Genomic DNA, 24,575 nt, shown 5'->3' with positions numbered 1-24,575 from the left:
AGAGAGTGCAGAATGGGGAATAACACACTATAAAAAGAGAAATTTTATTATTAAGATAACTATTTTCCATGTGCTTAAGGCATTAGATATTCACAAGCATTCAAGGGCTCAGAATGTATACCATCTACATAAACTTTCTGTTCCCTCAGCCCCCTCCCCTAAATTATTTGAGAATGTCATTTTTCAATTTGAGAATCTCACCAACTGTGAGATCCATGAACATTAGCAGAAGGAAGAAGCTTAACCTACTGAGATACCCAGGTGCCCCATAAGGTCCCTTTTGACCAATATATTTCTTCTTCTATCTACAGATATAGTTAAAAAGTCTTTTTCTGAAGTTTTGTGTAGAGTTCTTATAGCATATTTGGTCAAACCTGCCCCAATTGCTTGTCCTGTTGCTTAGATGTCTGTGGTCTATTATTCCAGTCCTAGCCTGTGGCTGACCAGAGTGAAGTGTCTGTGGTGTAATTAATTAGCTTTTAGTCTGATCCATGTCACAAACTCAAACTCTAAAAGTCCTTAGAAATGCTGGCTACTCAATGTGAGTGACCAGATGAGAGTCAGTGGACAAACTTTTGAGAATCTATCTTTACTCTGGAAATGACAACTTTCTGCACAGGCCCAATTATTGATCAATTATTATCACTGATACATACACAGAATTAGTTTGCAAAGCAAATCCTTTATTTTCTTTCAAAATACAGCTAGAAAGTTTATAGAATGAATAATTAAGTCATAGTAAGTGCTTTTTATAACTTTTAAGGATTAAATAATCAAAGTAGGAATAATAGTATATACAGAGAGTGTATTTCTAACTTTAATGAATAATGAAATGTTAAATGCATATTTATCCCTTATTTAATAGGATTAGCACTTTAAAATATATAACACTTGAATTTTACTTTTATCCAGGGAGCAATTTTCTCAGTTCCATCTGCCTGCTAAGATTACCTAATAAAACTACATTATCTACCTAAGAAAGGAGATTTTAGTTACCATTGTCATATGTAGGAAGCAAGTGACATTCTTCCATGGAGCAACAACCCTTCCTCATGTTTCCTAGCCTTTCTGAAAAAAATAAAGTGACAATTTTATGTTATGGTGAAACAGTCACACAAATGGGCCGTGATTTTCATTTTCAAATAAGATCGTTCCTTCCAAAACTGCAGGAATCAAATTCCATTTCAAATTACATGACTGGCTATATTAGAGCACGGTTGGTTACTCACCTATGCAAACCTGCAGGTTTGTGGCAGATGAAACAATCCTGGTTGCAGGATTTTCAAGATTTACAGAGGTAACCCAATTGTTTGCGAGGTGTTTTCCTTTGCGATTATTCAAAGCTTTAGAGGAGGAAGAAATATGATCACAGAATTTAGAATTTAAAATCCAAGATGAAAATAACTCAGACTAAATCATGATGCTTTGTTGAGTCGTTTGGTATCTTGACACTTCTGAGAAAGGGAGAGAAGTATAGATATTGTGAAATAGAGATGAGGCAGAAATTAAAAGACAAAAAACTTTGGGTGCGTATAAATCAGTATCTAAGCATTCATATGCCCACAGATGCTTTATCTTTGTGTGTTTTTCTCTATCTTTTCTATTCTAAAATCTATATTTGGATTCAAATTTTTAAATACTCTATTACTGAGAATGTTTCCAGAATTACATAACTGTGCAGCAGAAATCATCTTACTTTCTTTTTAGTAGTCTTAGGTGGGGCTGGGGAGAGATATGCTTACAAATGAGTGAGCAGTCAATTTGTCGTGTGTTTTATATGATAAAAATAAGCTTATCAAATTTTATATATTAGTTACACCAAATATTTTTTAGGCTCACGGGCATGTTGGTAATACCATTTTCTTGTTATGAAGTGGATACCCTGAATTGGAATACAAAGAAAACTAGTTTCAAAGACCATCACGTACCAGGCCATTTTGTGTTATGACTGATAGACTGATATTTTTGAAGCCCTTGTTTTCCAAGATGCCTTTCTGCAAGAAAAAAGCTTTGAAAACAAAATAATATTTCTCCCAATGAGATTCCCAATTCTTTCCCTATATACATTATTGTAGAATACATATGTCACACATCGTTTGCATATTTTAGAGTGAATAATCCAATGCCTGGCACAGAACAATTAGTTGGTATTTGCCAATGGCTATTAGGATTCCATGGTTAAATGTTCATTTTTTTTAGAATGGTTGCTATAATAAAGCAAACATGGCAGAGTATATCAGAGATACAAATATCCCAAACTAAATGCAGTTTTTGGCTAAAATATTCACAGTTGATCAACAATCCATTAATAGGTTATTTGGGAACAAGCCAGGGACTTCTCCAGAGGATATATTCTGTGGAAAGTGGCTTCAGAGATAGGGCTTTTAGGACAAATTGGGGTTTTTTTTTTGTTTGTTTGTTTTTGGGGGGGGGTTATTTTTTTTAAAAGACACTGTCATTCTTGGACCTACCACATGATAGTAATGACCTAGTCACCTTTAGCACTTAACTGTTAGAGATCTTCATTCTGAAATGTAATATCCTCATGATTACCTTTATTTATTTGTTTGTTTAAAATGTGCAGAATTAAGCTAAATTCATCCCGGAAATGTGTTTACTTAATACCACACAGAATAATTTCTAAGTATACTAAGAAGCTAAGATAAAAGGCACTTTATACATTCAAACTATTTTCATAGTGGTACGAAAGAAAATGAGAACTATTTAGTGAATAGAGACTCTTCAGTCATTTTCTCACATAGTTACAGGACCCTGTTTACACCTACACAACTTTTCAATGGACAGTTTCATTTCTCTGTTCAGTATAAAGTAATTATGTTGCAATTTCATCCCTATGAGATATTTCCAGATGCCATCAAGATGCGAGAGCTGAAGTCACATCGCTGTAGGCAGCAGACAAAGGCAAACAGTTAATCAAACTGTGACCGTGATTAGCTGGATAAAAAGTGACAGTTTCTAGCCATTTTGCAGCACCTGCATTTCTTAAGAATGTAGCTCGGAAGCAAGGATGGTGGGCTCAGCAAATTCCAATATCACAATTAAGAAATAATGGAGAGCATTTTAGAGAAGATTAACAGAGGCACGAAACGCAGAATGCAGGAAAAGCAGTGTTTAAAAAATTGTGTAAACTTGTAATTTTGTATATAAAATGGAGAGATGTCTGTAACTCAGGAACTCATCCTCAAACTGTGAGGAAGACAGGAATTTGAAAATCATGGTAATGGTGATGATCTTGCAACATGAACTACCTGATAGGGAAAGGAAGAGGGTAGAAAAATGTGTATTGCAGCCAAAGAATATTAAATGTAGATTAAAGTTGTATTAACATGAGGAAATAACCACTCAGCCTTGAAAAATGAATAGTGCTCTTTCACTGTTTCTAATAATTATGTCATCTAGCAGCAGGCTATTTCTTGTTTGCATTTTCTATATCCAACAGGACCATGCTTGTTATCTTTATGTCTGAGATATAAACACTAGAATGTAAGGTCATTCACTGCAAGTTTTGAACAGAGGACTTTGAAAACCTTTACAGAATTCTTTAAGAAATTCAAATGATAAAGGCTTTCATATAGAATTGAAGTAATACATTATCTACATATTTGAACAAAGCAACAAGGGGGGCCAAAATTTCATAAAAATGTAATTCCACATCTGTGGTATAAATTTCTTGACTACAAGTCCACCTATGTTTTAACTTTTCTCACTCATCTGTAAATGAACATTGTGAATTTTAACATATGTTTCAATAGCAAGCACTGAGTAGGCCTAACTGAAGGATTTAGTCATAGTCCACCACCCTGATCCACAGGGACTCTGTCAATCATAGGAGTTTAGCAAAGCTTCAGGCCCTTGAGGAGTCTCACAACAGAGCCAGTATTTTGCACAAAATGCACCTATATGGTCATTAATGCACCAAGGGTCCACAAAGCTGCCAGTCTTAAGCCTAAAGTTGGACAATTCTAGAAAATAATATTTCTTACAGATAGGAGACAGGTCAGTTCAGATAACCTCTGAGAATGGTGATTAGACAGGTTGGGAGCCAGACTCCTGTAGACAGGAGTCCTTACCAGTAAACCCAAGCTTATTCAACCCACCCACCTGAGCCTCTGGGCTTTTAAGCCCGAACTTGCTTACAATAAATGCAACATAATTTTGTAATAATGTTGATTTGCAACAAGAAACTCACCACACAACACTCTACCTACTTTCTGGAAGTTAAAAAAAAAAAAAAACACTCAAAAACCAGTTAAGAAGAAACAATAACAACGTGAAAAACAAGACTAGAGAAAATTAAGCACACCCAAACCACTATTACAGCAACGAAGTTTTACTCAATCACTTCCATGCAGAAAATGGAGTAGATGTGAGCCTTATTCTTATTCCAAGAATAACTTGGAAAAATGAAATGAGCTGGGGCCACTGAAGTTGGAGGTAAGATAAAGGCAAGAATCCATTACTCTGGTCTATCAAAAAAGAAACCATAAAATGTATACATTAGAGTGATCTATCATAATTACCAGGCAAGAAGATTACACAGCCTATCCAAAGTAATGCAGAGCAGATGGTTATTAAAAAAAAAAAAAAAAAAAAAATGGCCTCTCCATTGAACAGGAATTTCCCAAGCTTAAAAGTAACAACCATCTCAATGATTTGCATCAGAAGTACTATATTTTATCAGTTTTTCTGGAAGATGACAGTTTTCATTCACCTGAATACATGTATTTCTTTTAAGACTCAAATAAGCTTAAGAAGTCTTAAAAATTGGGGGCACCCGGGTGGCTTGGTCGGTTGGGCGTCCGACTTTCGCTTGGGTCGTGATCTCGCGGTTCGTGGGTTGGAGCCCCGCGTCGGGCTCTGTGCTGGCTGCCAGCTCAGAGCCTGGAGCCTGTTTCAGAGTCTGTCACTCCCTCTCTCTCTGACCCTCCCCTGCTCACGCTGTCTCTCTCTCTCTCCTAGAGATAAATTAAAAAAAAAGAAGAAGCCTTAAAAATTGTGTGTGTGTGTGTGTGTTGAGATGGGAATACCATGGGCAACAATCAACAGTAAAATTGACTATATTATGTGAGATATGGATTTTTTATTTGTATTGATTCAGAACACTAACAAAGGTTGCAGAATAATGTTTTGGTCTTTTACTTTTTTGCTGCCAAAAAATAGCTCCTTTACCTCTCAGTGTTAAAAAGTCATTTAAGTTTCAAAAATACTACTAGTGAGTTTCCTAACTTTTATAGTTTGACACATATTATTTCCAGGATGAAATTCTATTTCTATTCTATTCATTCTCAGAAATGAAATTTTGAATTCTATTTTTATTTTCTTTTTTAAAAAAAATTCTCAGTTTTATGAAAACATGCCCAAGTGCTAAGCTTGACATCTTGAGAGGAAGTAAAGGAAGGCATGATGCAGTTTTCCTAACAACAAACATGTAATAAAACATTTGCTGTTTTTGTGAGTGAAAACAATCACTTTCAAAGAAGCCACTCAATATAAATGGGAGAAGCCAAGTAAGTCTTCCTGGAAGAACTATACCTCTTAAAACAAAAGGGATTAATACTGGGTAGGCTTACACATGAGTTAATATTACTTTGATTAGTCAAGAAATTAAATATTAAATCCCAAATCAAGAAAATCAAGCTTATAGCAATTTTTGGAGAATTTTATCATTTCCAAATGAAAACAAAACATAAAATGAAACATCTTTTTTTATAAACAATATCCTAAGACAGATTATTGGTACTGTTTTTCCTTCAACTTTCACCTGTCAGTTCTAGCAAGCCAACATTATTTCCAGATATACTTAGTTTTTGTCAATGGATCCAGGCAACTTTTAGAAACACTAAAAAGTCTTGGGAGGAATATGGCTGTAGTTTCAGAAACTTTATATACATACCTATACCTATACCTATACCTATACCTATACCTATACCTATACCTATACCTATACCTATACCTATAGCTATATATGACTGAGGGCTTACATTTTTTTGATTCATTAATGCATTTTTTTACTTACCTAAATAATGTTGGACATACAAAGAGAAATAAATGCAGTCCCTTCCCAAAGGATTCAAGTCTGTATAGGAGAAACAAATGTACATAAAGAATCCTAGTAACATGTTGAATGAATAATAGAAATATATATGGAATAGAATGGTAGGACCAATAAAGATATGATGAGCCTTGATTAAGGGTTAACTTTAGAATTTCGGCAGGTGACACAAGGTAAGAAACAATTTAGGGGCGTCTGGATGGCTCAGTTGGTTAAACATCTGACTTTAGCTCGGGTCATGATCTCACGGTTCCTGGGTTTGAGCCCTGTGTTGGGCTCTGTGCTGACAACTCAGAGCCTGGAGCCTGCTTCAGATTCTGTGTCTCCCTCTCTCTCTGACCTTCCCCTGCTCATGGTGTCTCTATCTCTCTCTCAAAAATAAATAAAACATTAAAAAATAAAAATGAAGCAGTTTAAGCACTATTAACAGCACATGAAAATATAGCAAACTGACAGCATATCTTACAGTAATTAATAAAATAGCAAGCTAATTTATATTGCTCCTGCTTAACATACAGGCAATGGAAAGAAGTACTGATAAATGCGGTGATATAGTTGCCAGAGTCATATTTTGAAGGCTTTTTCACTAAAGAGTTTGGACATTGTACTATGAGTTATGGGGAGTCATTGAAAGTTTTTAATTAAGAGAGTGTCATGGACCAATTTACATTTCTGAAGTGTTGCCTGTATGGAGTAGAGAAAGCAATAGAGCTGTAGGCAAATATAATAATCCGAGAGAGGACAGCAACAGTGGCTTTGGCTGGAGCAGTGACATTATAGCCTGTTTTTAAAAGGATGAGTCAAAATTATTTGGTGACAAATTAAACCATGTGGAGAAGAAGTAATGACTATAAGTTGACTTTCAGGTTTCTACCTTGAGAGATGCTAGGAAGCTAGTAAATAACAAAGTGAGGTACAAAGGTGGAACTGAAGAGTTCAGGTTTAAATACTCCATTATTGAATTGATAATTTTTATTGATTTAAGGGATTTCTCTTGTGAGGAGGGAATTTCCAGTAGGCAATTAGAAATATAAATCTGTTATTTAGAAGGTATAATGATTGCATATATATTTCAGAAATCAACAGATTTCAAAATATTTTTAAAGATATGGCAGTACATGAAATTTCTGAAGGAAGTTATTTAGAATAAGATGACCTAAGAGGTTGAAGTAACATTGGATTAAAATTATTAAGAACCAATATCTAATGAGAATTTGGAGCTTGAAAGAAAATTTTTAAAAAGGAAAAAGGAATATTCCTTAATCCTAGACTATAGCCTCATTGCCTAAAATAGAAAAAGGCCATGTCTCAGAAGCAGCAGCACTGAGGAATGAAGTCTCAAACCAGAAAATCCAAAACCATAAGAACCAGAAGAATTACTAGTTTATCCAATGAATAATGAACAGTTGGCTTCTTAGTTTGAAGTGAATTTGATTCTATTTCATAGAGGCTATTAGTATCTGACCTTTTGCTTGATAATATTTTAATAAAAAACATTATTATTTTTTATTCATAGTGGTCCCAGAAGTTAGCATATTTGGCTAGCTCACAATAAATGTTCATTAAATGTTTATTGATGTAGAATTTAACACACTGAATAACTGGTATGACTACTATCTTATCTAGTACTTACTAAATTCAAAAAATATCTTTATTACATTTACAGTTGAAGAAATTGAGATTCAGAAAGGCTATTTTAACTATAGTATGTGAACTAGCCAGGGCCCCAGTTCAGAAGTGTATGACTTCAGGTCTATGTAATTTCCAGCATAAAGTGCTACATTCCATGAGAAGAAAATATAAAGTCTACCATTCTTTTTCACATTTTTATGTTCACCCAATTTTATTAATTTCCTCCATATTTCAGGCACTATGTTCGAATATTTGCGTTATCTAATTTTTTCAACATTTCTACAAAGAAGGAATTAACTGTCTTCAAAGTGGATAGGTATGCTTATTTCTATTAATAGTTGTTCTAGCCTTCTAGTTACTCATACTCAAAACTCAAACATCTCTTTTGATTATTATATCCACTCAGTCTCCATGACCCATTAAGTCTGTTCTCTGAGGTCATCCACATTTGTGTCATTTCATCTAAGACTATGGCTTTATAGTCTAGTGCTTTGTTCAATCCTGTAAACCTCTGAGATGTTCACAGTAGTGGCAGACACAAAGCTGTTGATCAGGGTTGAGCACTGACTTTATTCATAGGATTAATAGCATTTTCTCCTCACCTTCACACAAAACTCCATTTCTCTCTTTGTCCAATTATCCTCACTTCTCTTGTTAGTCAAGTTCTCTCCCACAACTACCCTGTCTCCTATTCCTTGAATAACCTCATATCTTTGTGGCTTGTAAAGGACTCTGCCTTTGCCTAATCAAAATACCTTTACCTGTATTCTGTTTATCCTTTCACACTTGGCTTATATGACACATCTTTTCTAACTCCACTCCCTACCATTTCTAGGTCAACACTATACCATGCATTTTAATCATAGTGTATCACACTCTACTGATTTTTTTCTATTAATGTCCATACCTGTGTTCTCCAATACAGTGCCCCAAGCCACTCTATGCTTATATAATTTTAAATATAAAATAAAACAATACAATATGAATTAGTATTTTAATTAATATAAAACTAAACACAATAAAAAATTCAGTTTCTTTGTTGGCATTAGCCACATTTCAAGTGTTCAATAACCACATGTGGCTGGCTAGTGGCTAAGATATTAGGCAGTGCAAACATGGGACATATCTATTATATCAGAAAGTTCCTTTTGACTACACTGCTCTCGACTAAAAGCTGAGACCAAAAACTATGTCTGTTTTTATGTACCTTCAGGCTTACTACCATGCCCAAAAGATTAAATGCCTAATAAATCTGTCTAATTGATATGAGATTGAAAGAATGAATAAACAAGTAAACAACTTGGGATGATAATCATTTCTACAGTAACCCACTGATGACTCATTTCTTACCTTTTTCATCACAAAAGTAAAATTTAAAGAACTTCTAATGCTAATTTTGGTGGTTTGTGTAGATACAAAAATGTTTAAATATTTCTGTTTTCTACCTCCAAAGAGGTTACTGCCTAACAGAAACAATAAATCCACAGAGAAATAATTATTAGACTCAATGCAGACTTGAGGTCTAGGGGAACAAGTCTTGCTGTTTCTCTCCCATGTTCAAATATTACCCAGCATACAAAGCAGAACAGACTTTGAATGACCAGGTCATCAGGGAGTGAGAGTTAAAGCTACCAGACCAATGAGTAGAGCACCATCAACTACCCATAGACTCTAAACTGTGTGTCAAACAGTATATAATAGACATCAGAAAACTTAGCTTGCCTGGTGTGATATTATGATTTATAATAAGAAAAATATTTTTGATCTTTGTCACATTTTCTCGCCCAGAGCTCCTAAAATTTGCTCCTATGGAATTTGCATATTGATGATGGCCATAAGGGAGTCTTTTGTTATGTTTATGAGGTGACTTTGGGAACCAGATGGGGTTGATCCTCAGTGGAGCCAATCATGTTATTAGAGGAGTAGATGGGACAATCTCCCATCCATTTCTGGGGAATGTATGAGGAGCAAGAGGTTGATTCTGGCCAACCAGCCAATGGCCAACACTTTATTCAATCATGCCTATGTAATGAGACCTCCATAAAAACCCCACTGGCCAGGGTTTGGAGAGTTTCCAGGAGGTTGAACACATGGAGGTGCTGGGAGATCGATGTACCTGGGGGGCTTGGTAGGTCCATACCCTTTCCCCATACCTGTCCTTTTTATCTCTTTTATCAACCTGGCTGTTGATTTGTAGTCTTTACCATCCTGTGTAATAAACTGGTAGGAAGGAAACAGGTTTCCTAAGTTCTGTGAGCTGTCGTGGCAAATTAATTGAACCAGAGGAGGAGCTCGTGGGAACCTCTGATTTATAGCCATTTGGTCAGAAGCACAGATAACAATGTAGGCTTGAGATTGGCATCTGAAGTGGAATGCAGTCTTGCAGAACTAAACCCATAACCTGTGGAATCTGAATGCTATCTCCAGGTTGTTAATGTCAGAATGGAGTTGAATTGTAGGACACCCATCTGGTGTCTGAGAATTGCTTGTTGGTGTCAGGAAGCCTTATACACACATTAGAATTGGGTCCAGAAACTCAAAAGATCCGGTTTTACTTTGACTTCAAAGAATTCTCTCCAAATGAGATTTGAACTTCAGGAATATACTTTGAAGTCACACTAGAGAAAAGGAGACAAATAAAAATTTTCCAATGAGACTAACGTAGAATAAAACACTATTTCCTTCTGACAAACCAATGTCAAAAATCAGAGGAGGCTGTAGAGGTGGCTACAATGTGCAGCAATGCATTTGTTTTCAAAAAGTTTGGGCCCTATTCTTGTGTTAATGAGAGATTTCAAAAGTTATTTTCAAAATCAAGCAAGTACAGTATAAATCAATGTATAATTTGGCCCTGGTCTCCACTGGAAATTTTATTGAGTTCTGTGGTCATTTGAGACCAAAACTGTGGCCATCACCACCACTGCTTTTTTATCCAGTGAAGTAATATGTTTACTATTTAGGGGGATTTTTTTTTTTTACTGTTCAAGTTATGCATTTGCTCCACATAGCTTTGCAACCCCCCTCTTGTGTACCAGTCGGACTTAGTCTTTTCTAGTTACTGATAAAATTCTTAATTTCTAACAACAGGTGAATGACTACAGAATCCTTAGGTGCCAGGGAGGTAGATATTCCTTACATGAATTGAAACTTGGCAAGGAAATCGAACTGCAGTGCCCTTTCTCAGAAATAGAACTGCAGTGCTCTTTCTCAGAAATGATGGAGAAATAACCAAAATGCTTCTAGATTTCAGAAAAGTATCCTCTTAGCAATGTAGTAGGAGAGTCTGGACCTAAAGAATCTGATTAGAGTCTAGGCTCCACCATTATGAGGTTGTGCAGATTATTGTCCCTCTGGGTCTCAGTTTTTCAATTTTTAAATGAAGAGTTACTGGATTTCAGGACCTTTAGGGATTTGGCAACTCCAGCATTCAGAGATTCTTTTAAGTATCATAGTCTTGTGATAATAATTCTCTGCTGTTGACATCTAAGACAGTGGCCAAAACCATTTTGTTTTTAAAAAATTACACTATCATGTGATTTGAATAATAATAGAAATGTACACAGCAAAAAGAAGGGATAGTTTGTTATTTTTTTAGAATGGGTGTAGGATTAGGGTCAGAGAGATATTCACAGCGAATGTAGTACTCTGAATTTAATAATGTGATATACAACGGGGTAGTTTCAGATTACTAATTTATAAAGGATGGCCATTTAATTTAACTTGTACATAATTTGGTACAATATTCTATAGAATTAAGTGTTTAATTAAATCTTTTAATAATAAGTGGAAAGAAGGTTAATCTGAATGTAAAATATATGTTAAGATGATTGATTGCTCACTACTGCAATGATGAACAAGAAATAATGTTTCCTTTTTTTCAGTCTATTTAATAACTAAAAATAATAATTCTAAGAAGCATTAGAAAGTGATCATGTCAACATGTGAAATCCTTGGAATCCTTCACAGTGACAAACACTATGCTTTGTACATAGCATTATTTTCAGAAAATATTTGGAGATTTTGATAAATTTCTGTCATAAAAAAGATTTTCTAAAAACTATAAGAATAAAAACATGAATATTTTTGTTCATCAGTGATGAGTATTTTGAGTTATTCCATAATTATAAATCAGTATTTACCAGTGTTATATTTGAATGGAAAATATTCTTCCTATTAAATAAAATTCTTAATATATCAGGCAAACAAGTGTTATGGATATACAGACACATCATAATGTCATGTGATATCAGAGATGGGTTGATCAGAACTTCATGCACTTGGGGTGCCTGGATGGCTCAGTCAGCTGAGCATCCAACTGCAGCTCGGGTCATGATCTCACAGTCCATATTTTCAAACCCCACCTTGGGTTCTGTGCTGACAGCTCAGAGCCTGGAGCCTGTTTCAGATTCTGTGTCTCTCTTTCTCTCTGTGCCCCTCCTCTACTCACACTTTGTCTGTCACTCTCTCAAAAATAAATAAACATTTAAAAAAAATTTTAAAGTATTTCCTGCCCTTATGGATGCATTTCTTTGCTTTGGAGTTTTGTATTTCAACTCAATATATTTAACTATTGTCTGTGAAATGTGGCTATAACATAGTTTAAAATGTGAATATAAAATAGCTAAAGGAAGCATTATTTATACTGAAGTTTCTTTCTTGGGATTAGTTCTAGTCATGAATGTATGCCTCATCTAAAAAAATTTGCAGTTGCTATAGTAATATCCCTTTGAATTTAATAATTTATTTCAAGACAGAGAGAATTAATTTTTAATGGTTTAAATTATTTTAACCAGAAATTAAATACATTAAAATAGAGATTCCCTGAGATGTAAAAAAAAATAAATGGATTGTTTCCACTTAAGTCAGTCATCTTTACATTGACAATGATTGTATGTTGGAAAATTCACCTCAGAGAGACAGAAAAATACAGAGCACTAGTTTCTGGGGGGCAATTTTGTTCCCAGGAAACACTTTGGGCTGTTGCTACTCAAGGAGGGGACATTAGTGGCATCCAGTGGGTGGAGACTAAACAAAGAATTATCTGGCCCAAAATGCTAGCAGTGCAGCTGTTGAGAAATCCTGATCAAAATAAAATGTGTGCATCATATCATTTTCTTTTTTCACAGCTGGCTATTTTTGGCTCTCACTAGATTCTCAGGATTTCAATCTTCTCCCTCCCTCTGTCTCTTTCTCTCTCTCTTTCTCTTTCATTTTTCTTTTTCTTTCTCTAATAAACCTCCCCAATGAAGATTCATTAATATTTTAATGGAAAAAGACATTTTTCTCATAACTAGAAGCAGGGACCAAAATTCTCAGAAATAAAAGCCTAAATCACAAAAGAGTATAGTAGAGGTAACATCAGCAAGGTTAAAAATATCTGTTTCAGTAAAACTACTTTTAAAGATACTTCCAATTGTCCTAAAGATGAGTTGAAGGATTCTAAGATGGAATATTTCAAAAATTTTATGAAAGTTAGCCTCAGAGCCTGTAAACAAGGATATCAACCAGTGTCTCTGAGAAAAAATGACTTTCCATTTATAAACCTTGCACTGTAAAATTGTTTTCCTTCCATGTTCTCAATTAATTTTGTGGGGAAACCCTTGGATTTAAATCACTCACAGTTTTTTGTCTTTGTTTCTATTATTTTAATCAAAAAAATAAAAAGACTATGGTTTCCTTATTTGTGATGCCATAAACTCCTTGGGTTGGATTCTTTTTTATTTCATTTTTCTTGTGGTAAAACACACATAAGATTTGCTACCTTACCCATTTTTAAATGTACACTCCAGCAGTACTGAGTGCATTCACATAGTAGTGCAACTGTCATGCCCATCCATCCCCAGAACTCTTCTCATCTTGCAAAGCCAAAACTCTGTGCCCATTCAGCAGAGGTAGGTAGTAATATTCATCTAAATTTGCAAAAGAAATTACAAAATACAATACGATAATCTTGGTTATCAACTTTTATGAATTCAATTTACTTATTTGAAATCTGGCCACAATCTTTTCCTTTGGACCTAATTGTTCTCTATAATAAATTGCTGTTAAATTTGACTTCTCATTCATTTATTGCATTAATTAATTGAAGACAAGGGAATAAGAAAATGAGAAAGAGTCTCATAGCTGAATTAATTGAACAGGGAAGTTGAGATGTGAAATAATGAAAGGAAAGTGAAATGTATTTCTACAATCAATTGATCATTTTATACAACTCTTCTTCTTACATAATTTTATATGACCTCATTCTTCATAGAAACTATTTTATTTACTTCTGCCATGTGTCCACCATTGTTTCTTGTTTAATACAAGCACACAAGGTTGTTATTTTTCTATTCTCTGCTTCATTGGCATTCTCAGGCAAAGGCAAAGCTACACATAATCCCTTATTTCCTGGGCTTTAGGATTTTTCATACTTCTAATTTACATTTTGGTAAAATGTGGTTTCACATGTGGATAAAGCCATAAATTTTACCAGTTGGTAAAAGATGAGATTTACAGGAATTGCTTGGTATTCAGAACCTACCTTCTGAGCAGAGCATCTCAGAATCAAATGCTTACACGTGCCAACCAAGTAAATACAGTGACAAGCTTAAGTATACACACAGGTAAGAGGAAGGGACTGTGGAGAATAGAGTGCAAGCCTCAGGGAAAATGGGACCATTGCCACTCACTTCATAGAGTTACCAGACATTATGATTTTTCAAACGAAGGCCCAGAAAATTTGCTTCCCTTGAAAATTTTCCAATTTTAAATGTTTACACAATTTAAAATCTCTTTAGGCCCAACAAAAGTAATCTGCCTGCCAAATGTGTTTTATAAACCTGCAGGTTCTAACTACTGGTCTACAGTACAGTTTTTCAGAGTAGAGGTTGTCAAACTCCTACTGATTGTAGTTGTGGGCCATTGAGAGATAGTTTACATGCCCCCACTTCTTCTACTTTTAAAGCACTTTAACTTTTTAACATTAACTGAAAAATTGTGTAAGAATACCTGTATTTAAATCGGAATAAGGGAAGCTCTTCTGTCTCTCTAGCCATCACATCCTTCTTTTTCCTCTCACAATTTTTCTTTTCTCACACTCACCAACTTTTATTCTTTCTCTTTATTATTCATAATAAAGTTTATTTTTTAAAAATTTTTTAATGTTTTATTTATTTCTAGGAGAGAGAGAGAGACAGCGTGAGCAGGGGAGAGTCAGAGAGAGAGGGAGTGACAGACTCTGAAACAGGCTCTGGGCTCTGGCTGGGAGGCAGCACAGAGCCCGACACGGGGCTTGAACCCACGAACCGCGAGATCGTGACCTAAGTGAAAGTCGGACGCTTAACCGACTAAGCCACCCAGGCGCCCCATAAACAAATTATAATAAATTTTAGATATACTGATTTTAAAACAGTTTTTCATATTTCTGCACATAAATTAAGTATGATGAATCTACTATGTTTTAAGGGAATATATATTTTTATCATGCCATATTTTTCATTCAGAATTCTTCATAATTCTCATCAATTATGTTCCTCTTACTAATTTCCATATTGAGAATCCATATGTTGGTTCTAGATTTCCAAGCCTCTATATTCTTGTATTCAGTGCATGGAATTTCTCCTTCTTTAGTATTTCTGCTTCTTTAGTTATTAAGTTCTTATTTATGTCTCTGAAAGCCTATTCTATTCCATGAATTGACTTTTCTTAAGTTTATTTTAGCATGTATCGATATCTTGATTTACAAAATAATTGAGCTCTACAAAAATTATCCAGTTATGAAACCTCAATGAAGAAACTTGTCTTTTAAGGGAATACTATATTAAATATTTTGGAAAACAAGTAATAAACCTGCTTAATTTAATCTTTGCATAAGGGATTTTGTAGATGTTAGATTTGTTCACAGTAAATGTGCATTTTCCTGATATCTCTCTTTAGACTATATTTTGAAACACACATAGAAGTTGTCTTATATTACTGTCAGTTATTCAGATTTCTCTGCTTGCAGTATATACCCTAATATCCAAAACCAATCCAAAAATTGGAAATCGTACCAGAAGCCTACTAGAACTGATCCAAGAATTCAGCCAAGTTGCAGGGTACAAAATCAATGTGCAGAAATCGGTTGCATTCTTATACATCAAAAATGAAGCAACAGAAAGAGAAATCAAGAAACTGATCCCATTCACAATTGCACAAAAAACCATAAAATACCTCGGAATAAACCTAACCAAGGATACAAGAGATCTGTATGATGAAAACTATAGAAAACTTATGAAGGAAATTGAAGAAGACACAAAGAAATGGAAAAACATTCCATGCTCATGGATGGGAAGAATAAATATAGTTAAAATGTCATTACTACCCAAAGCACTCTACACATTCAATGCAATCCCAATCAAAATTGCACCAGCATACTTCTCAAAACTAGAACAAACTATTCTAAAATTTGTATGGAACCAAAAAAGACCCCGAATAGCCAAAGTAATATTGAAGAATAAAACCAAAACGGGAGGTATCACCATCCCGGACTTTAGCCTCTACTACAAAACTGTCATCATCAAGACAGTACGGTATTTGCACAAAAACAGACACATAGAGCAAAGGAATAGAATTGAGAACTCAGAATTGGACCCAAAAATATACAGTCAACTAATCTTTGGCAAAGCAGGAAAGAGTCTCCAGTGGAAAAAAGACAGCCTCTTTAACAGATGGTGCTGGGAGAGCTGGACAGAAGGAGGCAGAAGAATGAAACTAGATCATTTCTCACACCATACACAAAAATAAACTCAAAATGGATAAAGGACCTGAACGTGAGATAGGAAACCATCAAAACCCTAGAGGAGAGAGCAGGAAGCAACCTCCTTGACCTCCACCTCAGCAATTTCTTACTTGACACATCCGCAAAAGCAAAAGAATCGGGAGCAAAAATAAACTATTAGGAACTCATCAAGATTAAAAGCTTCTGCAAGGCAAAGGAGACAATCCATAAAACTAATAGACAACCAACAGAATGGGAAAAGATAGTTGCAAATGACATATCAGATAAAGGGTTAATATCCAGAATCTATAAGGAACTCACCAAATTCCACACCCAAAAAACAAACAACCCAGTGAAGAAATGGGGAGAAGATATGAACAGACACTTCTCCAAAGAGGACATCCAGATGGCCAACAGACACATGAAACAATGCTCAGCATCCCTCCTCATCAGGGAACTACAAATCAAAACCACACTAAGATATCACCTCTTGCCAGTCAGAGTGGCTAAAATGAGCAAATAAGAGAACTCTAGATGCTGGTGAGGATGTGGAGAAACGGGCACCCTCCTGCACTGTTGATGGGAATGTAAACTGGTACAGCCCTTCTGGAAAACAATGTGGAGTTTCCTCAAAATTTAACAATAGAACTCCCTTATGACCCAGCAATAACACTGCTAGGAATTTACCCAAGGGATAAAGGAGTGCTGATGCATAGGAGCACACTTACCCCAACGTTCATAGCAGCACTCTCAACAATAGCCAAAACACGGAAAGAGCCTCAGTGTCCATCAACAGACGAATGGATCAAGAAGATGTGGTTTATCTATACGATGGAATCCTACATGGCAATGAGAAAGAATGAAATCTGGCCTTGTGTAGCAACAGGGATGGAAGTTGAGGGTGTTATGCTGAGCGAAATAAGTCAGGCAGAGAAGGACACATATCCTATGTTTGCACGTATAGGAGGATTAGGAGGAACTTGACGGAGGACCATGGGGGAGAAAAAGGGGGGAAATAGTGGGGGAGAGATGTGCATGGAGGAGGGCACTTGTGGTGATGAGCACTGGGTGTTATATGGAAACCAACTTGACAATAAAATATTTGTGTAAAAAAATGAAAAAAAAAACCAATTTCAGGAGACAGACTAAACAAAAAAAAAACAAAAAATGGAAATCGTGTTATTAATGTGTGTAAGCACATGTACACACAACACACACACAATTTTCCTACTCAATTTCAGGACAATTTTAACAAGTTCCATGAGAAGAATTTATCTCTACTTGCTTATTTCAAGTAATTACTGTTTCTGAGAATTATTTTCTGGGGTACATGGGGTTAGGCTCCGTTGGCAGAGGGCAAAGTTGGTAGTTATCCTTGAATCCATTCCACTGTCAACACTCCATTTCTTGTCTCAGCAGTGACATGTAATATATGATTGACCTTTATCTCAAATTCTAAAATTGTCAATTTTCTTTATGATAGCCTCCAGTAAAGAAATTAATCAAAAGTTTGGGAAAATAAATTGGTTATTTAACTTTTGTCACTCGGCACTAAAAATAAGATGCGAAATTTCTTGGTGCTGCTCATAAGAAATATGCAGCTTATAATTTTTTTTTTGTCTCTAACTATTTGATATTCTTTTCACACTGGCTTAAATGCCTTCAGCTTTTCAGGAACACTGAGTAGTAGGTTGTAGTCACGTACACAAGCAGTCACAGTATATATTTCACTATCATTTGAATTTTTTCTTAGGATGACCAACTCCAAAATCCCACTGTCTCATATGCCTCCTGATGCTATAGATCCTACACTTCTAAATTTCTACTGAACTAGATTTTTATCTCTACCAAGATGGAGACCTCTAGTCATCCTAGTTGTACCATATTCTTCCCCACATCGTAATTCTGATATCACTTGCTTCTCTTCTGAGTGAAAACCTTATAGCCAGCTGTTAAAATTACTTTTTTCCAACTGTTCTTTTGCCATTTTGATCTAACTTGATACTACCTGTAGTTTCTCATAGCTCTGATTATGTACGTTTATTCGATCGTGCTCTTTTGGATTTTCTGGAGAAAGTCACAAACAGTCATGAATGAGTAGATATACCATCAGGCTATTCTTATATTCAAAAACTCAGTTGAAATTTTACTTTTGCCTAACAATCCTGTTATTTATATTTTGCCATTGATTCCTGTCTTAGTCACTATAATGCTTTTGCAATATTAATTGGAAATTGTCCGTTCAAATATCCCTTTAGTCAAAAATGATCTACTTCATCTGAAGCCTCACAACTTCCTTTCTGACAATATATTGTCTCTTGCTTTTTTTCTCTTTGACCAAACAAAATACTATACTAATCCATTATAAGTGATCTCTGTTAACCACCTCTGACAGAAACACCGATCTAGATAAACTCTATAATCTACAGATGCTGTGACTAAAGCAGAAATATTGACTATTGTGAAGGAAGAATTATATAAATGGGTTTATTTGTTTCACTTGTATTCATGATGAACAGGAACCAAACAAAGAAATTAAAAGGACAATTCTTTCCTAGGTTACGTCTGTTACTCAGTTCTCTCAATTTCTCAGTCTTTTCTCAATGGTCACTCCCAGGAGATGACCTCACCTAATAGTCTCTCTGCCTTAGTATTTTCCTCAACAAATCTATAATCCTACCTACATTCACTACATCTCTTTCTTTACTGTTTTTTACAGTTAAGGGAGTGTCAAGGTGCCTGGATGGTTCAGTCAGTTAAGTGTCCAACTCTCGGCTCAGATCACGATCTCATTGTTTGTGAGGTCAAGCCAAGTGTCAGGATCTGCACTAACAGTGCGGAGCCTCCTTGGAATTCTCTCTCTCTCTCTTTGTTTCTCCCCTCTCACCCTCTCAAAATAAATAAATAAATTTAAAAAATTATAAAGGTAGTGTCTTTTCTTCTACCAAAGGCCAGTCTTCCATGTGTGCTCTAAAGCCTATCCTCTTAACGTTTCACTAAACTCTGCTTTTTAATTTCTTTTCTCCTTTCTTTCTATGGCAATCATGTCAATATAACAGCATCTTTTAGTATCTTCAACCATTATGCAAAAAAAAAAAAAATCCAATTCTACACTATCTCCAACTATTTGGCCATATTCTTGATGTATCCCAGAGCCAACCTGTCCGGGTTGGTCTACACAGGCTACCTCCAAGTGCATGCCTTCTGGCCACACTTTGATCCAACTCACCCTTTTCATTTCCCTACTACTCCATTAAAAATGGATCGGTCAAGGTCACCGATATTATTAACCATATTTCTGCATTAAGCTTACTCAATATCTTACCAAATCCACATTACTGAAACCTCTCTCTCATGGCTTCCAGAACTCTAACATGTCTCCCACTTTCCCCCTAACCCCCCACTTTTACCTTCTTTGGTCTTCTTTGCTGTTTTCTTTTCCTTCACCAATTTCTACTTATTGGAGTCATTTGCAGCTCAAACCTGGACTCTTCTCTCCATACACACTCTTTTCCATAATGTGCCTTAGCCCACTCAGAAGCAGTAGTCAACTTATACATATTGTTTTGAAATAAACACATTCCATAGAATAAATTATGTTCCATAAGTCCTACAACAGATATGCCTCTTAAGATTTTTTTGGTCATTACAAGGCTTGAAGTTAAAAGTTAGATTCCAGTAAGAAAAATTGACATTTTTAGGTACCAGATGAATAAACTGGATAGTTTCTTGATACTTTCACTGTGATTCAGGATGGTAATGCAAGTCCTGACTATGATAGGAAATAGAATATATGAACATTTTAACTTAAACAGAAACTTTGTCCATGGTGTCTTCATTATACTGTTGTTAAGGTAACTGCATTAAGAAATATATACACAGTAGTATCCTTTACCTGTAGTTTTATTTCTTTGATTTCAATTATCCACAGTCAAACATGGTCCTGAAGTAGATGATACTGATACTCCTCTGAAAAATTGTCAAAAGGTCAATAGTAGCTTAATGCTATGTCACAATACCTATGTCACTTCACTTCATCTCATCACATAGGTGTTATATCATCTCACATCATCAATAGAAGATCAGCAAGCACAGTATTTTAAGAGGGAGACTGCATTCACGTTTATTACACTACTTGTTACAAGTGTTCTATTTTATTATTAATCTGTTACTGTTGCTGATTTATAAGGTTTTATTGTAGGTATGTATGCATAGAAAAAATTGTACATACAGAGTCCACTACTATCTGTGGTTTCAGACATCCAGTGAAGGTCTTAAAATGCATCCCCTTTGGGTAAGGGGGAACTACTGTACCAACAGCTATTAATCTCAAAAACAATGTAGAGTATAAAAGATCTCGAAATATAATTTATATAGGTTTTTTGAATATGCAAACGAAGATTGTTTACAAGTACATGAAATGTGATAACAATATCAAATGCCTCTTAAAAAGTTTTAAGGGATTGATCATCATTAGAAATGAAAGAAAAAAAGGCAGGAGAGATTTCTCAACTGGATTTCTAAAGATTAATTTTAAAGGAAATGATCATAAGATAAAATACTAAGATTTGATGTAACTTGATCAATTGGTAATTATATCAATCATATTATTTCTCTTTCACTCTTCTTTTTGCGTTACTGAAATATTTTCAAATATTTTAAGTGGGTAGAAACAAAATCAGTGTCCATGAGTCTCTTTATTCTTTTTAAAAAGTATAAGCTTTTCAATGGAGTGGAGCATCTTTCTGGAGGCCACCTGCTGCTGAGCATGTTCTATTTACTCATATGTTTAATTCTATGGGCTGCCTGGGTGGTTTAGTTGGTCAAGTGTCCAACTTCAGCTAGCTCATGTTCTCATGGCTCATGGGTTCAAGCCCTGCGTTAGGCTCTGTGCTCACAGCTCAGAGCCTGAAGCCTGCTTCAGATTCTGTCTCTCTCTCTCTCTCTCTCTCTCTCTCTCTCTGCCCTTGCCCCACTCATTCACTGTTCTGTCTCTTTCTCAAAAATAAACATTAAAAAATGTTTAATTCTATTTTTCTTACATACTCTGATATTATATCCAATGTGTTTACAAAGTATATAAAATATAGTTTGTGTTTCTTTCTCCAAATGATGAAATAATATGCAATGAGCATTTTTATGCTATTAATTGTAGAAATGACAGTGCTAGCTGGATTAAGGTTATTAATAAACCAGAAAAGCCAAGATGATAGGAAAAGATTGGTATCTCTGAGTCTCTTCCCTTCAGGACACATTGTAAACCCTTCCATGCTTGTGTTGGGTCTTCGTGGTGATTCTTCCAGTGACTTAGTCATCCCACAGCAATGGTAATATTTGTGCCCCTATGGCTTTGATATTTACTTGAATGTGTGAGTGTGTTTCTGTTTAAAGTTATATTCTATATTACCTTCACCACATCAAATCTCTTCTGCAAACAAGCGGGGCATAGATTCTAAATTAACAGCAACTACTCCTATGATAGGCTTGGTGACGCACATCGATGTAGGGATCAAGGCCATGGGCCTTACTAGAAATCATACACACCCACAGGGCCGTGTAATTCGGAAAATCATTTGTAACTGCATGAGGTTAACTCATTTACAACAGGGAAAAATAGACTGAAGTTCAGCCTATGTAAGTTTTATATTTCTCGAATGACTTAAGCTTTCAACTTTTTTCCCCATTTAATAATTAGTACTGTAAGGGCTGCTGGATTCTTTTCAGTGCCTGCTTGGCTGCTCAAATGCAGGAATTTTAATAGTATGGCAGCCGTGACTGAGTAGATAACTAACAGCAGTATTGCGAAACCCCTCGAAGAAGACCTTAATGGTGTTTCTAAGCTTTGAACTTGATTTACAAGATAGATATAAGTATATATGCTGGTAGAAGCCTTATAAAGTAAACCTCTGTTTGAGACTAATTTCCCAGGACAAATGTATAACATATTTTCATATTTTACTTGATTTTTTAAAACTTTTTAAAAATGTTTTATTTATTTCTGAGAGACAGCATGAACAGAGGAGGGTCAGAGAGAGAGGGAGACACAGAATCTGAAACAGGCTCCAGGCTCTGAGCTAGCTATCAGCAGAGAGCCCGATGAGGGGCTTGAACCCACAAACTGTAAGATCATGACCTGAGCCAAAGCCGGACACTTAACTGACTGAGTCACCCAGGCGCCCCTTACTCGTTTTTTTTTTTAATCAAAAGAAATATTTTATTGTATTCATTTATCTCTGTGCTTGTTTCCACCAGTTACCAACCTAAATTCCACATTTCCTCTGCTTCCCCTGAAATATAATTATGGTTTAATAACAGCATAGTTAAAAAAAATAACATCTCCGTTTATTACTTTAAGCTTGTTTCTGTATCTTCAAAGGGACAGTTCCCACTGCTACAATAATTCTCTGAGTATGAGCATGAACATTCCCAAAAGCTGTGCCAATGTACACACTAGCTCAGGAATTCTCCTTGAATATCCTACTTCAAGTAACTCAAGCTGGGAACTCCAGCAGTGTCCCTCATTCCTCCCTGTCTCTTACAACCAGGTAATCAAATTTCAACTCCTATGGATACTGATTCTTTTATCTCTGCATCTTTCTACATCTCTCCTTTTCTTTCTGTTCCCACAGCTTCTTTCTTTCTTTTTTTTCTTTTTCTTTTTTTTTTTTTTAATTTCTAGGAGAGAGAGAGAGACAGCGTGAGCAGGGGAGGGTCAGAGAGAGAGGAAGTCACAGACTGAAACAGGCTCCAGGCTCTGAGCCGCCAGTCAGCACAGAGCCCAACACGAAGCTCGAACCCAGGAACCACGAGATCATGACCTAAGTGAAAGTCGGATGCTTAACCGACTAGGCCACCCAGGCGCCCCCTGTTCCCACAGCTTCTATCCCAGGACAGGTCTTCAGAACTGTTTCTTCCCACTACTGCAATGACTTGCTGATAGTGTCTCACCTTTAATTTGAACACACTCCCTGCCCCCCACTGCTGCTAATAAGATTGACTTCTCCAACACGATCCTTCCTTTTCCCTTAAAAATATCAAGCTCGAGCACCTTAGTGCATAATTGAGATTTTCACTAACTCATGAATTATCTCTTTAAAAATTCTTCTTATATTATGTTAAATATTAAAGAGCAAATTTAATAGAAATATGCGAATACATTCTATTTCTTCAATTTTCTTTTTTTCTTTTTTTAATGTTTATTTATTTTTGAGACAGAGAGAGACAGAGCTAGAGAGGGGGAGGGGCAGAGAGAGAGGGAGACAGAATCTGAAACAGGCTCCCAGCTCCAAGCTGTCAGCACATAGCCCGACGCGGGGCCTAAACTCACGATAGCGAGATCATAACCTGAACTGAAGTTGGCCACCTAACCGGCTGAGCCACTCAGACGCCCCTATTTCTTTAATTTTCAACTTCAGTCCTCAAATTCGATTCACAAACTCAAATATTTACTGAAGCCATCTGTCGATTTGGTCTAGGAAAACTGAATATCTACAACATCTATTAATAGAACTTAAATGCAGTTTATGTTAGAGGAAAACAAGAATTTAAGTGTACTCAGTTTGTATAAGTAACTTTAAATATCAAAACTATAATTCATCAAATTGTACTTTAATCAGGAAAACCAGAATATACCGCCAGGACAAATTTTGTATTGTACTATGACGTACCTTTTCTGTATAACATATTATGCAGATAATATTGGAAATGAGAAAATTCTTCTTAAGGTAATGAATGGTAAACTTTTATTTCCCAATCCTTTTACTAATAGGGGTCACATGCAGAATTCCAGTATACTTTCAACATTGTGAGCTTATTCTGTTCCTAACAAGAAAAGAATATTCTAATATATATTGAAGAATTCCTTTCTTTCATAAAGATGCAAAGGAAATACTACTTTAGATCTCTTTTGCAATCTCTTTTGGACAAATAATTATGTTTGTTCTCAAAAGTATAGACACATTTTCATGCCACTGACTAATATAATTGGGATAGAAGCAACTAATTTTCTTTCAGAATTCTACACAATTATTATTCTTTTAAATAGTTTTTGGGGGGTCAATTTGGTGATTGGAAAATCGTCAACTTAAAGATAGGAACTCTTGATGGCATCAGCTTACTTTAGAGAAACAT

The 24,575-nt window shown here is 35.5% G+C and overlaps 1 protein-coding gene across 6 annotated transcripts in view; it reads right to left on the bottom strand.

Annotated features, from left to right (window-relative positions):
- The window catches only part of LOC144244695 (uncharacterized), an 87,942-nt gene extending 67,538 nt beyond the window's left edge, over positions 1 to 20,404 (bottom strand). For 3 of the 6 annotated variants that reach the window (XR_013339024.1, XR_013339025.1, XM_077780054.1), the window contains exons 1-6: positions 20,341 to 20,400; positions 13,472 to 13,614; positions 9,859 to 10,323; positions 6,038 to 6,097; positions 1,230 to 1,343; positions 997 to 1,068 (exon numbers count right to left, since the gene is read on the bottom strand). Coding sequence is in view for 4 of the 6 variants with exons in the window: in XM_077780054.1 (XP_077636180.1) it covers positions 997 to 1,068; positions 1,230 to 1,343; positions 6,038 to 6,097; positions 9,859 to 10,024 (412 nt within the window). In the remaining 2 variants the exon portion in view is untranslated. Of the gene's footprint in view, positions 1 to 996; positions 1,069 to 1,229; positions 1,344 to 6,037; positions 6,098 to 9,858; positions 10,324 to 13,471; positions 13,615 to 14,695; positions 14,733 to 20,340 lie in introns of those variants that run through there. The other 3 variants (XM_077780055.1, XM_077780056.1, XM_077780057.1) reach the window with 3 other exon arrangements.
- Between the last annotated feature and the right edge of the window lie 4,171 nt (positions 20,405 to 24,575).

The sequence above is a fragment of the Crocuta crocuta genome, unplaced genomic scaffold (genome assembly GCF_008692635.1).
Source record: "Crocuta crocuta isolate KB4526 unplaced genomic scaffold, BGI_CrCroc_1.0 scaffold147, whole genome shotgun sequence".
In the NCBI taxonomy this organism is placed as follows: Eukaryota; Metazoa; Chordata; class Mammalia; order Carnivora; family Hyaenidae; genus Crocuta; species Crocuta crocuta.
Note: the sequence above shows the minus strand (reverse complement) of the source record. Positions and strands in the feature narration are given on the sequence as shown.